The sequence below is a fragment of the Pavona decussata genome, unplaced genomic scaffold (assembly GCF_977016875.1).
Source record: "Pavona decussata unplaced genomic scaffold, jaPavDecu1.1 SCAFFOLD_92, whole genome shotgun sequence".
Lineage (NCBI taxonomy): Eukaryota > Metazoa > Cnidaria > Anthozoa > Scleractinia > Agariciidae > Pavona > Pavona decussata.
In genome coordinates, this window is record NW_028145509.1 from 2,070,001 (window position 1) to 2,089,571 (window position 19,571).

Sequence of the window (19,571 nt, forward strand, 5' to 3'; positions counted from 1 at the left end):
ATAATAATAATAATAATAATAATAATAATAATAATAATAATAATAATAATAATAATAATAATGATGATGCACAAAGAAATACGGCTAAGTTGTAAGTAAGCCATTTATGACACAGCTCCGGATTTGTGACATTTTACAAGGTATGACACAGCTACAAAAGACGATGCTCCAAGCTTTTTGTTCTTTATTGCAACGTCGTTCCAGACATTTTACTTAAGGTATACTTACAGCTACGCAAATCTACTGGCATTGTATTGGGGTTAAGTAATTTCAGACGGTAATGGAAATATTGGCAAAACACAGAGCGGGCCCCTTACTTCGATCTAATTTGTGGAAAAAAAATAGTGCGTTTCGTGTCATTTTCTGCAGACGGCAGCCATTGTAAATAACTGAGACTTCGTCGTCACTCGCGGGGAATGCGATCTGGCATCCTTCGGAGAGTTCGGGCCACGCGACTAGAGTAATACAATCGCAAAGGATGAAACTTGAACCAATCTGAAGTCATACCAATACCGGGTTTTTTATCAATATCTTCCAATGGGACATATTTCACTGCGACAATTTATATACAAACTCATCGCTGTTTTTTGATCGCTATGAATTCTACACACTAAACGCATAAATAAGAAATACCCCACACTATCTACAAGTGCAAAGCAAATGAAAATTATAATTCCTCGAGACGAATGTTTACCGATCCTTTTATTTTATTTTTTTTTAACTAGATGCACAGAATTTATAGCGACGATTTACTTTGCAACAACCAAAAACGGGCCCACCTAAACAAACAAACGAAACGACTCAATGCTAGATGATCAAAAGCGCTATATTTTAAATGTACACATTTTCAGGCGGTAAGACGACTCTACTTTCGCCTGTACTCTGTCAATCAAGCACTCGCAGTTTGTGATCCCGCGATGGAGTCACTTATAGGTCGAAGTAACGCCTCTAAAAACAAAACCAAACTATCCTGGAGTTTCCCTAGGAAACGTTTTGTTCTTCACTTCATTTCACATATATTATTATTATTATTATTATTATTATTATTATTATTATTATTATTATTATTATTATTATTATTATTATTATTACAGTCAAACCTGTATTGAGCGGACCCCATATTAAGCGGACAACCTTTACTAAGCAGACAGCTGCACAAGTCCCATCTTTTTTTCCACACATTTACCGTAAAAATATACCTATGTTCAATGGACACCTCTACTAAGAGGACGCGGACCCTTTAAATTTGACTTTTATGGTCCTTTCTATTGTTAAAAACCTGTATTAAACGGACACTGCAAAAAGGGTGCATGTTTTTTGTCCACGTTTTAATACTAGAACGGTTATTTAACTTTGCCAACAAAAAGATCCGTCACATCTTTGTAGACACTTAACAAAAAGAAAATGCTTTCTCTGTTGGCAAAAGTGATGAAATTAGTAATACGTAACCTCGCCGACAAAACGTTTGTGTGGCAAACAGGAAATTCGTTTAGCTAGAGACATGACTCTTAAACTAATTACATAATTCAAATCCTTCATAGATTTTTGTCTCAACCAGTTACATGCAAACGTGTCTCCTTTTAAAATGTACTGGCAGGGTGACTTGTACCCTGCGAGCAGTGGTTTCTCCACCAGACACTATGCTACGGAAGGAAGAGAACCCTTTCATAGTGTAGTGTCCGATGGAGAAACCACTCCTCGCAGGGTAGGTAGCTCCCAACGATGCACATCGATTTGCTCACCCTCTTTCCAGTAATTTTTTACTTCTCCTGGGTTTGGCCATGAGTTTTGGAAGGCGCCCAATTACTTCTATAAAATTTGTTATCTCGTTTGGAAGTTCAGTAGGTTTTCAGTGCTGGTGAATAAACCCGATCTGGTTTCTGGTCTGTGAAACACCTTTCTGTTCACGGGAATGGTATTTGAACCTTTCCTGGCCTTTTAATACTGTGGAATATTAATATGACCCTTTTAAGACGAATTCTAAGGGAACCTGTTTTCAGCGGACACCCTGTATTAAGCGGACACTATAGCAAGGGTCCCAAGTGTGTCCACTTAATACAGGTCTGACTGTACTATTATCATTATTATTATTATTATTATTATTATTATTATTATTATTATTATTATTATTATTATTATTATTATTATTATTATTATTATTATAAATAATTAACATGGGCAACGCTTGCCTGTGGTTGATATTTTTCTTTTCGTTTAAGTTGTTCAGAGTTGGCGGGAAATAAGGTCAATTAAGGAGAACGCTTTCCTTTCCCTGTATAGAAATCATTTGAATTTCCAGATTTAAGTTTGCTGCAACTTCATGTATATCCGAAGCAAACAAAAGACAACCAAGGCAAACAAAAATTGTTTTCAGGTCAAGAATGAGATGGTCGTCATCAATACGTTGTTTTCTTTCTTTTTCCTCTCAGGGAGACAGTGGTGGACCATTGGTCTGTAATGAAGGGGGAAGGTTTTTCGTGCGAGGAATCGTGAGCTGGGGGGAACGAAATTGCAACACAAGGTTTTTCACAGTGTTTACTAGAGTGAGCACCTTCATCAATTGGATCCGATCAAAACAGCGTGGAAGCGGGTGATTTATAATTATTTTTTCTGTTAATCAAAATATAAGATAATGAGAACTCTTATTGTTAGTGCGCAAACACTCTGTGCATCTCTTAATGGTCCGATTAACTCCTGTATCTTAAGGTATTCAGTATTCGGCGTTTATTTGCCTTTTCTCTAATATATTTACAATTAATTGAGTTTCCTCTAGAAACCGCCAGGCTTATAGTTGAGGCCACCTCGCACCTAAGGCCACCTAGTACCTAAGGACGGTGGCTACTAAGAAATAAAGTAGGTCTTTAAAAAATTGATCAATTTTAAGTTTTAAACATGCAGTACATGTACGAAAAGTGAAGAAGATAATTGTTAAATTAAAGAAAACATGCGTCAACGTAGAACTACTCGGCACTAGTCTGTGTGTATGGTAATTTTGCGTTGTCAACATAAAATATTATAGCCCATACTATTCAGAAATGCCTTTCATCCGGATGATATAACCTCCTACGCTGATTTATTATTAGTAAAGTAAATCTGACCTATTTATATTGACTAATTTACTAATAGTGTAGAAAAATATTTTGTTTGAGTGGTGGCCATATGGCAGTGGTCATGAATATGATGCAATTTAAAAAGCGTTAAAAACATAATTATGGAGGCTGGGAGCAGTTAATTGTCCTGGTGGAAATTTTTAAATTACAATCTCGCAAGGAAGATAACTGACTTCGATCTTCTGCATACTACATCATCATTTCAACCTAAGATCAAAGTTAGTTTGCAACTACTATTACTATAACAGCGGTGGCGCATAGCCTCTCGTTTTAAACATTGTCGATTATATCGAAATCAAAAATTAAGCACTTTATGACGAAACTTTAGGAATTTAAACAACTCAATCTAGACAACTTGTAGTCGGAATTAGCAACAAATCTGTATGATCGTTTTCAAGTAAATAATGAATCAATTTTGACGAAGTGATCTTGCCGGTTTATTCCCGCTTTTTTCACCAATATCTCGGGCAAAATAAAACTTGACACTTTGTGTTTTTTGTTGAAACGGGTCTTTCCTCACAGCGAAATATTCTAAAAGTATTTAAGCTTCGTGGGTGTCTCTTATTTTAAGGTACTTATGTTTGAAAACGGTTTCGTCAAAAAGTGTCTGACTGGATTTCAAGATAATTGACAATTTTTAAAATGAGAGGCTATGCGCAACCGTTGCTATGGTAATAGCTGATGCTTGTGAAGCGATGAGAAAGTTAACTTTATCTTTATGTGAGATTGTAATTTCAAAGCTGCCACCCTAAGTCCAGAAAAACTTCTGCGAGCCTCCTTAAATGAACAAGTTTGTGCATATAAGGTGCATCAGATATTTAGTAAAAAAAAAAAACCTTCAGTAGGATTTGTGCGATTTGTAAAGCCTTAAGAATCCTATAAACAAACTCTTCAAAGGAAAAAGAGAATATATAAAAAAAATCTCAAGTCACAACTTGGTGCTTGAAGTTTCCCAAAGTATGTGGTTGAATTCATAGAAAGGTCTTCAGCACTCCAATGCAAGTTTGTCATCCCTAAAAAAATATCAACAACCAGTGCCAAAATTTCAAACGAGTTCTAACTGAAAGTGACGCTAAATGCATAAACAATAATTTCAACAAATAACATGTTTATCAGAGCAAAAATATGAAGAGACCACAAATGGTTCTTTTGTTAGAAGTTGTTGGTCTCTTGTTTCTTGCTATTGCTGTATCTTCTGCTACTATACGCACAAATTAGGAACCTAATATGTGACTGTTTGCAGTTAATTTAATTATAAGACAATATACGGGAAAACAGAAAGGTTCACATGTACTATTGGTTCACACCATGGTTCACAGGTAGAGACAAAGGTGTTCAGCTTTGTATTTGCAAGACTCACGATTTGAAATGATTTGTCAGTCAACAACTACTGTGATAGTTATTGTCCACAAGTGCGAATTCAGTTGAAAACGACGGTTTAAATCTTAAACATAAAAACGAAAGCTCCTGCTTACCTCATATTCCTTGGCATAGACTTGGACTCCAACGACTTGCCAAAGCTTGAGCCAAGGTTTGAGACAAAATGATCAATTGCCAATTTAATTCTTAATGCGGAATTTCTTACTCCCCTACATTCGACGAAATATATATATCACTTCATAATGTAAGTTACAAAAAAAAGTACGGCTGATCGAGAAATTTGACGGTTAAGTTTCGTACTGCTGCGGTTCAGAAGTATAAAATGGCGGCAAACTTCACAATGAAACCCGCTGATCGAAAACAATGAAGCTGTTGAGGTCGTCATGGAGATTAGTGTCACATTAACCAGTACCAGGCCGAAACGGTTAGAGGAGACTCGGAATGCTGCCAAATGTTAATTTTTCCCCCTAAATCGAATATTTAAATTGGTCAAAAATTTTGATTTAATGAACACAGTTCCACTTGAAGACGATTTGCATTGAACACACAGAGCTGCACGACATATTTCGAGCTAAAACGAAACCACTGAAAGCAGGAAAGTCACGATAATTTCACAATTAGTCTCTTTTGCAGGGTGCAATTAACTAACTCAGCTCGCAGCATTGTCGGTCAGAATTTTTCAAATGTTTGATAAAAACCAGTAATTAACTTTGTCTGCATGGAAAAACGCGATAAAATAGAAGAATTAACAGGATCCTGTAGTAAAGGACCTATTCAGCAAAAAAGACTGTAGAATGCGTAATATAAAAGAGCAAAGCTGGTTTCACGGTCAGGAAGAATAAAGGCCTTGCTTTTCGAAATATTGTAAGAATGCTTAGATGTAATTTTCCAACGTAGTCATAAACTGGGCCAAAATAACTTTGAATTAGGAGGCACCATCCTTAAAATGGCTTTTTAGATTAATTTGTTCACATGCAATTTGAGCTTACGTATTGGGAAAGGCGACACAAGGCCTTGAGTACCAACTAATTTTAGGCAAGGCTGAAACTATTCAACCCGTTTTGGACGCAAAGAGAGTAAGAAATGTTAAAAGAAGAGTTCTATGTACCGTAGATTGTTCTTTCGTTGGTGTTTTCTTAGTCAGAGTGGTGATGACAATTGATGATGTTCCTACTAATGAAGACGATTTCTCCATCATTTATCCCCTCTATCTCGGATAATTTTGCTCAGCAATGTTTTGTATTTATTCCATTTGCAGATTTTAACGTGAACATGGACATGGATAACTAGATCAAAGTAGTCAAAGTAGATCAAAGTAGTCAAAGTAGAAAAGATGAGAATAAATAATTGAACATGAGGCATGATTGTTTTCCTTGTTTGTCCGTTGTATCTCATTTTAAACGCCTATAAGATAAAAGTCATCCCTCTCATAATCATTACCATAGACCCATGGGTGGATTTAGTGTTGCCACTGGGGGGTTTGAGACCCTGACCCTGTTCAGGTTAGAAATAGCCTTAAGAGCCGTCCTCTGTAAATATCGACTATCGTCGTTTGGACGAGAAAAAATGAAATCCCTCAAACTTTCTCAGCAGAATGGTCTATATAAGTGATTTACATAATTATAACTTTCAGCTCGCTTCGATTCGTATTTTAGCTGTAGTGCGACCATCTTGGTTTTACCGCTCTGAGAGGGCTTTCGGCGGCCATTTTAGGCCACACTTTTAAAAATTTGCCTTTCAAAGAAAGCGTTACAAATCCGAACAAAATCTCATTATTCGAGACAAGCAAATGTTTGTTGTTGTGTTGAGAAGCTTTTTTGGGAATTTGATCGAAATCTGATTTTTTTCCAAAATTTTTAATTTCTTCCCTATTGAACTACTCTTCAAGTGCCAAAAAAATGGCCGACTTTAAAGGAAAATATCGCTAAAGATACATCAGTTGGCATCCTAAAACAGCATCCTGGTTAAAGAGCAATGTCTCGTCTGTAAGAATATGCAATAAAATTTTTGGGCAGTTAAAAACAGAAAATTATAGAAGAAGAAGTTTTAACTGTACTTTTGTCAACAAACACCGCCTTCGTAATTAGCATAACAACATGAAAATAACGATTTCCTAAGAAACTAATGATAAATTCCACTTACCTCGTGAAATATCGAGAACTAGATATTTCAAAATATATTAAATTATAGTTTCAGTCGGATACAGACGCATTTTCGATGATTTGTTGTGCGAAATCATTGTAATACACCGCAGGTGTTAAACTGAGTTCAATTCTTCAAAGTCCGTCACAACCATCGGCCGAAAAAATTGCCATCCGCCCCATAAGCTGCCGTGTGCAAGGTGTCAAATATTTCTTTGTTCTCCTTAATGACCAAAAATTTTTTCAGCAACCATTTTTAAAGCCTGCTTTGAACTGGAGATTCTCGTCAAGAAATCGTTTATGTTCCGTCGACCTAATCCGCCGTGATTAAACAATGAGATTGTGTTACAGAAACGCGCGCACATCCAGACGGGCTGGGGTGGGGGCGGGGACGAAACAAAAATGGAACAGCTCCTTGATTTAAAAAAAAAGGGCCATTCAAGATTACTATTAAAGGTATGTTATGCATGTCGGGTACTAATTAGGAAATTGCTGTCCCAGAACAATGTGGAATATGATAAGCCCTTGTGCTCTGTTTCTTTGGTTGGCGCGTGGGGGGGGGGGGGGGGGGGGAGAGGGCAAGTAAAACACTAATTTACAGCATCAGTTAATCGTTGGTCTTCTGTTTATGGTTCATACATGTTCACAACTATCCCAAGCTTACTGACAGCTATATATTTGTAACTGATTAGGTAACAGTGAGAAAGTTATATTCACCGGCACGTAAAATTAATATGAGGGTTTGTATGGGAATACATGCAAATAAACAGCTTACATAGAATTCCAATAAAAAGCGACTTACCTACTTGTTTTTTTTTTTGTGTGTGTATTACACTTGCCTGTTTGTGTTTTGGAACGTTGTCATAGCGTTTACCATTACGAGGACTTGGAGCCAGAAAAACTACTAAATCTGAACATCGTTGGAAATGCTATATCAAATGTTACGAAGCGCAACCGACTGACAAATAGGGCAAAACAGCTAATAGTTAGTGGCATTTATTGAGGGTAGCAAAGGGTTTTTTTGCGACGCATGGTGGCTGATAAATAAGCAGCGTGACGGGTGATGGAACCCGTGCGTGATGCGTGACTGGCATCACAACGAGATGCGTGATTTTCTTTTTTACGAGCGCGTGACGCGTGATTTACCAATTACATTTCCATGATAACTGAACTTTCTTTGACCTAAAAGTCACAATAGACAAGAAGGGAATAAGACAGTATAACGTAGGATCACCTTTCAGGGTACATTCAGCATTTTTTCCTACAAGTAAGTCGTCTTTATACATGTATCTCTCGAAATCAATTAACACACAATCAATCTAAGAAGATGATGCATGCAATACAATTTTCAATAATGCGTCCTCGAATAGTTTGGAATCTTACATGATTAGCTTAGTGCACTTACTTACGTGATGCGTTATTGCTTTAAAACGGTTTTCGGTGATGCGTGATTCAATTTAACATTAAACGTGATGCGCGATTGATACTCCCCCTCCCCCCTCTGCCACCCTCTTTATTGAAAACCCATATGCCTTAAATATTTGTTGCTGCCCTTTTGTTTTTACATTAGATAACTGCATGAGCCCGAGGCTCATGCAGTTAATGTCCTGTTGAAACGGAGCTGCATGTTTGCACAAGATTGCTATACAGCTGCATGTATGCTGCTTTCCACGATCTTGGGACATTTGTATTATACTATGAACTGTGTAAAACTCGCGTTGTGATTGGTCTAGAGGAGTGAGTGATTGGAGTATAGACGCACGATTGACGTCATCGAGTTGTGTGACCGGCGCACGTGATCAGAGTCTAGAGTCCAGCCAGAGCGACTGGTCAACAAAGTTTTGCAAACTGTTTTTGCGAGTAGCGGACAAACACAGGCAAATTTTCTCAGGAAAGGAAAACTGTTCAATAAAAAATTGGACAAAGACCGTTGAGAGTGATAGGAAAGCTAGAACTTTGTTGTGACGTGAAAAGGAAGCAAATATTTGTCGAAATATGTCGCCGATAGAAATCCGGTAATGGCGAGTAATCGATTACAAATCGCAGTGAAGCGACTTACATGAAGTAATATTTTGAAATCAGGATTTCCTTCTGGAATAAAGGTTAGTTTTGAAAATATTGTTAGTGAATTTTTTTCGGATTATACTCTAATTTAGAAGATCAAAATTGCATGTGTGTAGTAGTCCAAAACTGAGTTTGCTGGAAAGTTTTTGACTCAGCTCAGGCAACGCGATGCTCGCTCACGAAATGTGTCGAAATGTCTTGGTTATTGTATAAAACAAATAGATTCCATTTTGCCGTGGGTCTGTACTCTGATAACGCACAGAGGACGTCAAAACGTGGTGAGAATATCAGTCACGCTACTCGCCTGCGGCTCTTAGCGTACTTCTTTGTTCTCACCACGCTTTGACGTCATCTGTGCGTTATCAGAGTACAGACGCACGGCAAAATGGAATCTATTTGTTAACCCTAAATCAAAATATTCGCACATCATGCGAAGCATATTAACACTTAGCTTTTGAAAGCTGTTTGACGCATTAAAGGAACAAAGGTTGAATGAGACATAAACAATTAGGTGTATCAGCTGCCAGTTTCGAGAATATTTGTTCGGGTTGAAGAGTAGGCAGCTTGATCCTCAGCGGCACTCGTGTCGATATGACAACGTTCCAAAACACAAACAGGCAAGTGTAATACACACACACACAAAAAAAAAACAAGCAAGTAAGTCGCTTTTTATTGGAATTCTATGTAAGCCGTTTATTTGCATGTATTCCCATACAAACCCTCATATTAATTTTACGTGCCGGTGAATATAACTTTCTCACTGTTACCTAATCAGTTACAAATATATAGCTGTCAGTTAGCTTGGGATAGTTGTGAACAGGTATGAACGATAAACAGAAGAGCAACGATCGACTGATGCTGTAAATTAGTGTTTTACTTGCCATCCCCCCTCCCACGCCCCAACCAAAGAAATAGAGCACAAGGGCTTATCATATTTCACATTATTCTGGGACAGCAGTTTCCTATTTAATACCTGAAATGCACAACATAGCTTTGACAGTAATCTTGAATGGCCCTTTTTTTTCTAATTAAGAAGCTGTTTCATTTTTGTTTCCTCCACGCCCCCACCCCAGCCCGTCTGGATGTGCGCGCGTTTCTGTAACGCAATCTCATTGTTTAATCACGGCGGATTAGGTCAACGGAACATAAACGATTTCTTGACGAGAATCTCCAGTTCAAAGCAGGATTGAAATGGTTGTTGAAGGAATTTTTGGTCATTAAGGATAACAAAGAAATATTTGACACCCTGCACACGGCAGCTTATGAGGTGGATGGCAATTTTTTCGGCCGATGGTTGTCCTGACGGTCGTGACGGATCGACTTTGAAGAATTGAACTCAGTTTAACGGCTGCGGTGTATTACAGTGATTTCGCCCAACAAATCATCGAAAATGCGGCTGCATCCGACTGAAACTACAATTCGATATATTTTGAAATATCCAGTTCTCGATATTTCACGAGGTAAGTGGAATTTATCATTAGTTTCTTAGGAAATCGTTATTTTCATGTTGTTATGCTAATTACGAAGGCGGTGTTTGTTGACAAAAGTACAGTTAAAACTTCTTCTTCTATAATTTTCTGTTTTTAACTGCCCAAAAATTTTATTGCATATTCTTACAGACGAGACATTGCTCTTTAACCAGGATGCTGTTTTAGGATGCCAACTGATGTATCTTTAGCGATATTTTCCTTTAAAGTCAGCCATTTTTTTGGCACTTGAAGAGTAGTTCAATAAGGAAGAAATTAAAAATTTTGTAAAAAAATCAGATTTCGATCAAATTTCCAAAAAAGCTTCTCAACACAACAACAAACATTTGCTTGTCTCGAATAATGAGATTTTGTTCGGATTTGTAACGCTTTCTTTGAAAGGCAAATTTTTAAAAGTGTGGCCTAAAATGGCCGCCGAAAGCCCTCTCAGAGCGGTAAAACCAAGATGGTCGCACTACAGCTAAAATACGAATCGAAGTGAGCTGAAAGTTATATTTATGTGAATCACTTATATAGACCATTCTTCTGAGAAAGTTTGAGGGATTTCATTTTTTCTCGTCCAAACGACGATAGTCGATATTTACAGAGGACGGCTCTTAAAGACCTACCCTGTGTTGGACAACGCCCTCTACTTTAATACCCTATTTAGATACCGAAAACAATAGCGTAATTATCTTGTCCTGAAAATGATCTAACGTTGACTCATGACATCCTAAAAAGACTTCAGAAAAAAGGTCTCCGATTTCGACTTTATAGGACGGGTCCATACCCTGAATAGGACACACTCGCTTGAAATGATATACCCCGTTCAGGGCACAGGGACCAAATTAAAGTCCACACCGTATCTAGCAGCACGTAAGGCTATTTTATCTGTGTCAAAATTTTGTTGTTATGCCAACATCACAGTCAATGAACAGTAACCGATGACTCCTGGCTAAGGATATTTATTTCACTGTGCAGTGGATACAAGGACACAATCGTTTACAACTCTTGGATAATAATTAACAAACGACGTAAAAACTGGTCAAATTAAACAGACACGTTCATGAGACGTGATTAAGCCTTCGAGGTCTTGTTATTCTCTGTGAAAATTAAAAGAAATAGCACAAAATAAGACAGCATTTCATTTCTTACCTTTACGAATATTACCCCAAAATATACAAGATAACGAGACATTAAAAAGATGATGGGTGTAATGCAACATACACAGTTTTAAAAACGCCAGTACTCGAATCTATAAATGGCGGCCAAATTAACTTATCAACTCTGCTTATAAAACTAAACATTCGTGAAAATAGTAAATAAGATAAGATAAGATACGATAAGATAAGATAAGATAAGATAAGATAAGATAAGATAAGATAAGATAAGATTAGATAAGATAAGATAAGATGAGATGAGATGAGATGAGATGAGATGAGATGAGATGAGATGAGATGAGATGAGATGAGATGAGATGAGATGAGATGAGATGAGATGAGATGAGATGAGATGAGATGAGATGAGATAAGATAAGATAAGATAAGATAAGATAAGATAAGATAAGATAATAGATTTATTTTACTTGGCACTCCACTTAGCTAAAAGCTACTTTACAGGGAATCCACAAATAAACAGATAAAATTGCAAAAGCAAAAAAGAATGATAAAAATTATCTAACAACCTAAAATCTAAAAATTTAAAAATCTAAAATATCCAGGAAATTCAATCATTCATGTATCAATACATGTGTGAGTACAAACTAAAATTTACAATTTCAAAAGCTAACCACGATAATAACAATTTTACAATGCTGCATGACGAATACTTCTTAAAAATTCCTTTGTGCCGGCCATGGCGCGAATCGAATCCGGCAGCGCATTCCATGTCTTCGCAGCGAAATACCGAAAAAGACGTTTGGGCAATGAGAGCATGTTTGTGCCCCTTAAGTTATATTTTGTGTCCTTTACTTTGAGTAAGTTTGCAATGGGGGTCGGTGCTCTCTCCTAGAAGCAGCTATTTATTGTGATCAACATGTCCTGGATGCGACGTCCCTCTAGTGTGCTATGCAAACCAATCAAACTTAGCAATCTATCGTAAGAGTTATTCTTATCCTTATATACAAGTCTAAGTGCCCGTCCGTTTACTCTCTCCAATTTCTTGGTGTTCCTGGCTCCACAATGTGCAGCTGGAAAAGTAATATTTTAAGGACAATGAAACCGTTTGACGGCTGACGGAATTAACTTGAGGCTGGTGTGATGATTTTTATCCTAAACTCGTGCCGTAAAACTTCGGCGTATGGACTGTCCAGAATGATCACCCAGTATGCAAATGCACTTCAACGTTATTTTATTTCCATCATTAAAGCAAATATATCATCTCCTTGGAAACACAGAGGGTGTTGTCTAAAGCCAGCGGTTTATCTCTTATCCCTTTTCCCTTATGCTGATACATTTTTAGCAACCGACGGTCAAATATAACAACCTTAGGTTTTTTTTCTTTTGTCCCTTATGTTTAAACCAGTTAATAATTATTAATTTCTTCGTTGAGTCCGATGCTTGATTTTAGTGTTTATGGTCCTCCATCTGCAATAAAATAACAAAATTCATTAAATTTGTTTGTGTTTACGTATCACAGTCAGCTAATTTTTATAGAAATGGAACGCTATGTAGCAATTACTATAATTAAACGAAACTATAGCTTTGGGATTTGCAGGTTGAAGTTAGCTCTTGTTCTTACTCCGGATCCGGCACCATACTTTGATTTTTGTCTGATTTCACTCCTCTTTTTTTATTGAAAAACAAGTAGCTGTTTCTTCATGACCCCGCATTGCTAAATCTTGCAACTGAGTCACTATATATAAACGGCGGAACTGGCATTTTTTAGTTCGTTTCCTCGTAAAATGGACAAGACTGGTATAGACTGGTATAGTTCCTTCATAGGGCTTGTTTATAAGGAGGGAGGGATAGCCATAGCGCTTGGATTGCCCTTGCAAGGGGATTACCCTAGCAATTGCGCGTTTGTTCTTAAGCAAGGTATTTACAAAGCAGGTAGCGTTACCCAAGCGCTAAGGTAGCCCCTGATGTATTCCAGGATATGTTCACACGGGACTGGCCCCAAATAGATTTCTTTAGGCGGGACCCGTCTTTTCATACTCAGTTATAAGCCTATGTTTACATGGGACCGATCGGGTGATTGATCAACGGGGCACGCTAGCTGTTTTTCCAGTAAATCAGACGCAGAATGCAGGAAGCCACTTTAAAATAGGAGCTTTATATGCCTTTGTCGCTTTTTTTAGGTTCTGCCATTTGAAGGATGGTACGGTTAGTTCAGTGCCTCAAGGTAGTTAAACCCTACTAAGCAAAGAAATGACTATTCATTATTTTTGACTAGTTTTCCCGCCTCTGCTTTAAGTAGTTCGATCGAGTTTTTTTTTTATATATTCTCGCAACTAACTTAGTCAAAGCCACGGTCAAAACGCGGTAAATTTTAGAAAAAATATCAAGCGTAAGTTACATTGCTGGCAGCAAAACGAATTCTTTTAGGTGTTTATACGACGCCGGTTCCATTGAAAACCTGAGCGGTCCTAAAATTGAACCTTTGGTTTGCAGGTTCAGAAAATCGGAGCCAGATGGTACGGATACCAGGTCCGGTATGAGTAAAAGCCCTTTCGGCCCGATCTTTGAACCAGATCCATTTGGAGCTGGAGATATCATAGCCTTAAAAGATGAAATCAACATCAGAGATCACGTAACAACCAGAAATAATAAATATTTGTGAAAGCTTTCAGGAAATTTAGTGATTTTTACTGAAACAGAAAGTACGCATTTGTGCCACAGAAATTTGTAAGGTATTTTCCCTGTAAACAAAAAAGTTCTTTTTGCCCGACCCTCTGTTTGATAATCTAACACCAAGATCGGAAATTTCAAGATGGGGGCAGGGGGTAGGGGCTATTACGACCAACCCACCGAACGAGCTCCCCTTCCCTTGCATCGTCCCCTTTTCTCCAACCAACCAACTGACCAACCAACGGACGAGGTCTATTGACGAAACTAGTTTTGTAGTCGCGAATGTAAAAGTGTGTTGAAAGTAAATGCGTATGAGGTTTTTCCTTATCACTATGAAACACAGGATTAATTTTCAGAATAGCAAGTCTTTGGTACCTTAACAGCCATAGATTTCAACTCTCATTGATATGTGTCCATGCCAGTTTCTTGGTCGGAAGCGAATGCAACGTCCAATGATTGGTGGATTTAGATCATGACTAACGATAGTGTCCTGGTCTGTATTTCCAGCAAATTCCTGAGTAAATAAGACGATAAATTATTGGCTAAAATAGAGCGGCTTTCATTTGAATGTCGTAAATTACAGTCATAGAGCTCCACTCTCACTGAAATTTGTCCATGCCAGGCTTTTAATCGGCAGCGAAAGCAACGTCCAATGATTGGTGGTTTGAGATCATGAGCAATGATAGTGTCCAGGTCTGTATTTCCATCAAATTCATGAGCAAAGAAGACCATGCATAGTTGACTAAAACAAAGCGATTTTCTATTTCAAATTTGTGAAAGGAAAATCTTGCAAACCTCAACAATCGTAATCAGCATAACGAACCAATTAGAATTCGAAGGAAAGACACGCATTCGGCATGAAGCGCGGAAAAATGCATGCGAGAAAGTCGTGGCTTTTGTGTTTGTATGTCATTCTCATTGGTTGCTAAAGTAGCACGAGTTTTACCAACTAATCACATAGCGTTTTAAAGGTAAACGAAAACAAACGCAAAATGCTTTCGAGATTCACTTGGAAACCGCTCTAAGTGAGTGATTATGAGCCAATTTTGGACGTATTTCTGCACTGTAGCTTTAAAAGTTTGGTGGCTTTCACCGAATCTTTTCGATAGTATGGCGCGTTTTTTACGGACAAAATATCGAAATACCATTACATGAATGTCATGTGTACACCATCGATATTATGCAGCATACATCCATGTTATGTGAAATAAAAGATGTTCGATGCAACGTGATTGTAACGAGTATGGTTACATGAAGTACAAGTCTAGTTCCCGCCTTGCGTGTCACGTGACCGAGCTTGTAAGAAGCCATCTTGAAGTTTTGTTGTCGCTGTTCAACCGGAATAAATAAGTTGTGTTTTGCGGACTCTGTGTCTTTCCACCTGTCGTTACATGGTGTCAGAAGTTTCCCGGATCCACACGTCACGAAAAGGAATGATTTGTGGCAGAAGCTACCGAATTTAAGCCTGAAACCAGTGTTCAAAATAGCGAAAGTCCGGCTTCAAGTTTGATAACCATGGCGAATTTCCAAATACCTCCTCCTGACATACTCGAGCTAAACGATGGTTCGACAGCGTCCAATTGGCGAACTTGGGTTTCTGCTTGGAATAATTACAGGCTGACTACGAAGCTAGATAAAGAGGAAGAAGCACGCCAAGAAGCAACACTTTTGGCCGTAATTGGAAAAAAAGCGAACAAGGTGTTTCGTACTTTCACGTGGGCCTCGCCAGACAACGCGAAGAAAATCGCTGCGGTTGTAAGCAAGTTCGAAGAGTATTGCATTCCCAGGGAAAACACTATTTACGAACGTTTTCTTTTCTTTACGCGGGATCAGCGGGAATCTGAAACTGTTGATCAATATTTGACGGAGCTTCGCCAAATTGCAGCAGATTGTGATTTCGAGTCAGTCACACCCGATCAGCTTCTCCGGGATCGACTGGTGACAGGTATCAAAACTGCCAAGGTACGTGAAAATTTGCTCAAAGAGAAGAAAATGACTCTTAAGAAAGCTATAGATATCGCTCGTGCCGCCGAGAGTACGGCTGTTCAAATGAAAGTTATGTCTGCTGAGTCTGGATTGAGTGCTGTAAAAGCGAAAGAGAAAGAGCGGTCAGAAAATGTCCCAACTGTCAGCAGTGGCTGGATCAAGGACTGCAGATTCTGTGGTAGGAACCACGAAAGACGTAGCTACCCTGCCTTTGGGCACATTTTTTGATATTGTAAAAAAAGGAATCATTTTGTTGTCAAGTGCCCAGCAAAAAGCAAGGTGTCTTCTGTCCAAGAGCGATTTTATTTAAGTGCCGCAGGTGTTGGAAACGGAGGTCGTGAGATGGTTACCCTCACTGTATCTGTAGTCTAACCCCCTTTCAGGTCACGATGTAAGCTTCTTGATGGACACGGGGGCTGAATGCAATCTTTTGCTCTTGGATGTGTACAAGAAGGTGACTGGTGATCTGCACTTGAATTTCCTCAATGCACGCGGCAAGTCAATCCTGGTCTTAGCTAATGGAGATGAGCAACTCATCGAGGGCAAAGCCACAGTGTATGTCTCCCGCAAAGGAAACGCACACAAAATTGAAGTCAATGTAGTCAGGGGCCATGGGTATGAGCCCATACTGTCTAAGCAGACAATGATGGAAATGAACTTGATAAAGATTCTAGACAGTGACCGAGATCCACGCGTCAATGTACTGAAGTCCGACACAGAGCCATTGCTGGAAGAGTATGACGATGTATTTGAAAGCCTTAGAAAGTTGGACGGACAGTACCACATTGTAACAGACGAGTCCATCAGACCTGTAGTGCATCCTCCGCGGCGTTTACATGTTGCGATGACTGAGCGAGTTCAGCGGAAACTCGAAGAAATGGTAGCTGCTAACATAATCGAACAAGTCGACCATCCTACTGACTGGGTATCCAGTATGCTAGTGGTGACCAAGCCATCCACCGAAGCTGAGGGGGAAACCAAGTTACGCATCTGTTTGGATCCCAGGGATCTGAATCTTGCCATAAAGCGTGAACACTTCCCGATGCCGACAATTGAAGAGATTGCAACTAGGCTGAATGGGGCAAAATTGTTCAGTGTTTTTGATGCCAGTAATGGTTTCTGGCAAGTGGAACTTGACGATGAGTCTAGTAGTTTAACAACGTTTAAAGTGCCACTACGATCAAAATTTTGCATCCCTTTTTTTCTTCAGCTTTGGAAAGTAGAAGTGATAAATACCAACCACGCCAAATTTTACATCGAAATTCCAACGGGAAGACCAGTTATTTTAAACGCGAAGTTCAGCTTCGCTGTGCCGCCATTACTTGAACGACAAATGGCCGTGAACTACATAGAGAGCTGGATCTAGTTGCACCGACAGCAATATGACGTCATACGCGCACAACAACATGGCCTGCTTTTGAATGTTCGATCTCGCTGAAAGAAGCCACTTCTTTTTATTTTAGTGGCTCAAGGGCCGTCTTCACAACGCACACGTATTGCGGGCAACCGAAACAAACCTAATGGTGGTTGTTTGAACATTTATGGTTCTGAAATACGTCAAAAGGGGGTAATTTCTTCAGACAAATCGTCTTTTTGTACATCGCACCGAAGTACTAAAGTCTGTAAAGACATATCCTCTCGACGACTTCGACAGCTCCTTCGAGGGAAACTCAAACGCAAGGACTGCCATGCAATGCTACTGCCTCGATGCTTACTTTTCCAGGGTAAAGCGAGGGACTAAGTGAAGCGATTAGGCCAAGGTAGCTAATCGGAAATGAACTGTTTTCGCGAATGCGTACAATGAAAGCAAGTGGCGCGGAGCGGTGGTGTGTATGTTTTGTTTATAGCTCATTGTAATGCTTTGTTTGTCCAGTGTTCATTACGTCTACTTCCTATAAGTGTCATGCTTTGGTAAAATAAAAGTGCATAGATACTCCATTTTATTCAAATAATAATAATAATTGCTTGTGATATAATAAATATTGACAATCAGCTGCCTCGAGTTTTTCAAATGCTCTCTTCGTACAAAGCACCCAACGCATTTCTGAAAGACTTGTATGCCGACTGTAGAATACACAGCAAGGCGAGATTTTCGATCTGTATTAAATGAGCAATTGTAATTAAACTGATTGTGACATTGACATGAAAAATTAATATCTATATATTGAAACAATCACATGATATGTGAAAGTACAGGTCAGAAGAAATTTGCAGGCAACTTTCCAGCTGATGTGGACCTGCTGACACTCCAACTTGCAAAACTCTCTAATGTAGCTATCACTGATTACTGGAGTCAAGAAGGTCTTGTAGCAATCCTATTTGGTCTGTGTTATTAACTAATTATAATACTATCATTGAGCAATTTTTTTAAATATCACTTGTAAATATGCTTTGACTGCACATTTGTGCAGACTTGCAGTGAATATTATGCTGAAAGTTATCTTGTGGGACAAGTCAAGATAATATCTACAATTTAAACCATATTACTTTGAACTAAAGAGAACAAATGAACCAACCTGACAAAATTATGAGACAGTATTTTGTCCAATACCCTATTCTAAAGAGTGTGGAAAACTACCAGTGCTTGGTAAATTTCATCTTTGTGTTTGAATTATTAATTTTGTATTTGTGCCTTCTTTTGTTTTCTTGGCAAAGTCTGTTATATGGACGGCCAATTTTACAGCATTTTTTGTACAACATAATAAATTTCTAAAAAAAAAGTATTGCACTGTTTTGGTATAAACCAGAGACAGTACAAAGGCGTCAACAAGGTCACCAAAGCACACCATGGTAAATAGGACTACCCATGGTAAATAATGCCATAGTAAATCTCACTTAGCTTTTAGTTTAGATCTGTCAACAACACTTCCTGAACCTTAAAATACTGGGATCTGTATTATTATGGTTAGTTTAGGGAAGCATGAAGGCATTTTTCACAGTTACACAAGATACCTTGTCCAGAAGAATGGGCCAGGATCTTACACTAAAGTTTACATTGTACATAATGTGCAAATTTATAAATGGAAGGGAGAGGAGGAGAACTACCAGCAAATTTTTGCAATATTTAGCATTGATATCATATCAATATGACAAGTAGGTACTGGTAATGCAGACTGTGTGTGTGTGTGGTTTTTTTTTAAAGTTGCTGTCATACCCATGTCATCAAGAACCACAATGCTGCAGGCAAGGTGAGAGTAGACAGCAAGACTGGCCTCTGACTTCAAGGGTAAACTTATCTTTATACAGGGAAGGTTTTTGGCCAGTGGGATCATGGCATGCATTCTTGTGCTCTGAGTATTCTCATTGTTGTAATGGTTATCAGAGAGGGCCACAGCAAAAGGCATAACTTTAAATTTGATCTTAGAAACTGCCAACATAGCTGATAGGAGAGTCTTCAAAAAAATATCCTGGATATAGGTCAAGCACATTAATATAACTGATGGCCAATTATTTTGTTGGCTTGTTCATAGTGAGGGAGATTTGAGTGTTATGTCATAACAGCAACAACAAAAACAACCCCCCCCCCCCCCCCAAAAAAAAAAATTATCATAATAAAATGAAATAAAGTAAAATATGTGGTATTATTGGCATAAAAAATGGCTTTGATATTTAAAGCTGGCCCTGTTCTTTGTTCTG

At 38.4% G+C, this 19,571-nt stretch overlaps 1 protein-coding gene across 1 annotated transcript in view; it reads left to right on the forward strand.

The window, feature by feature from the left end:
* Positions 1-5,846, forward strand: part of LOC146473825 (chymotrypsinogen A-like) — a 13,487-nt gene extending 7,641 nt beyond the window's left edge. The window contains exons 5-6 of the mRNA XM_085117915.1: positions 2,430-2,590; positions 5,749-5,846. Coding sequence (XP_084974041.1) covers positions 2,430-2,590; positions 5,749-5,755 — 168 coding nt within the window. The 3' untranslated portion in view covers positions 5,756-5,846. The remainder of the gene's footprint in view (positions 1-2,429; positions 2,591-5,748) is intronic.
* Positions 5,847-19,571: the final 13,725 nt, after the last annotated feature.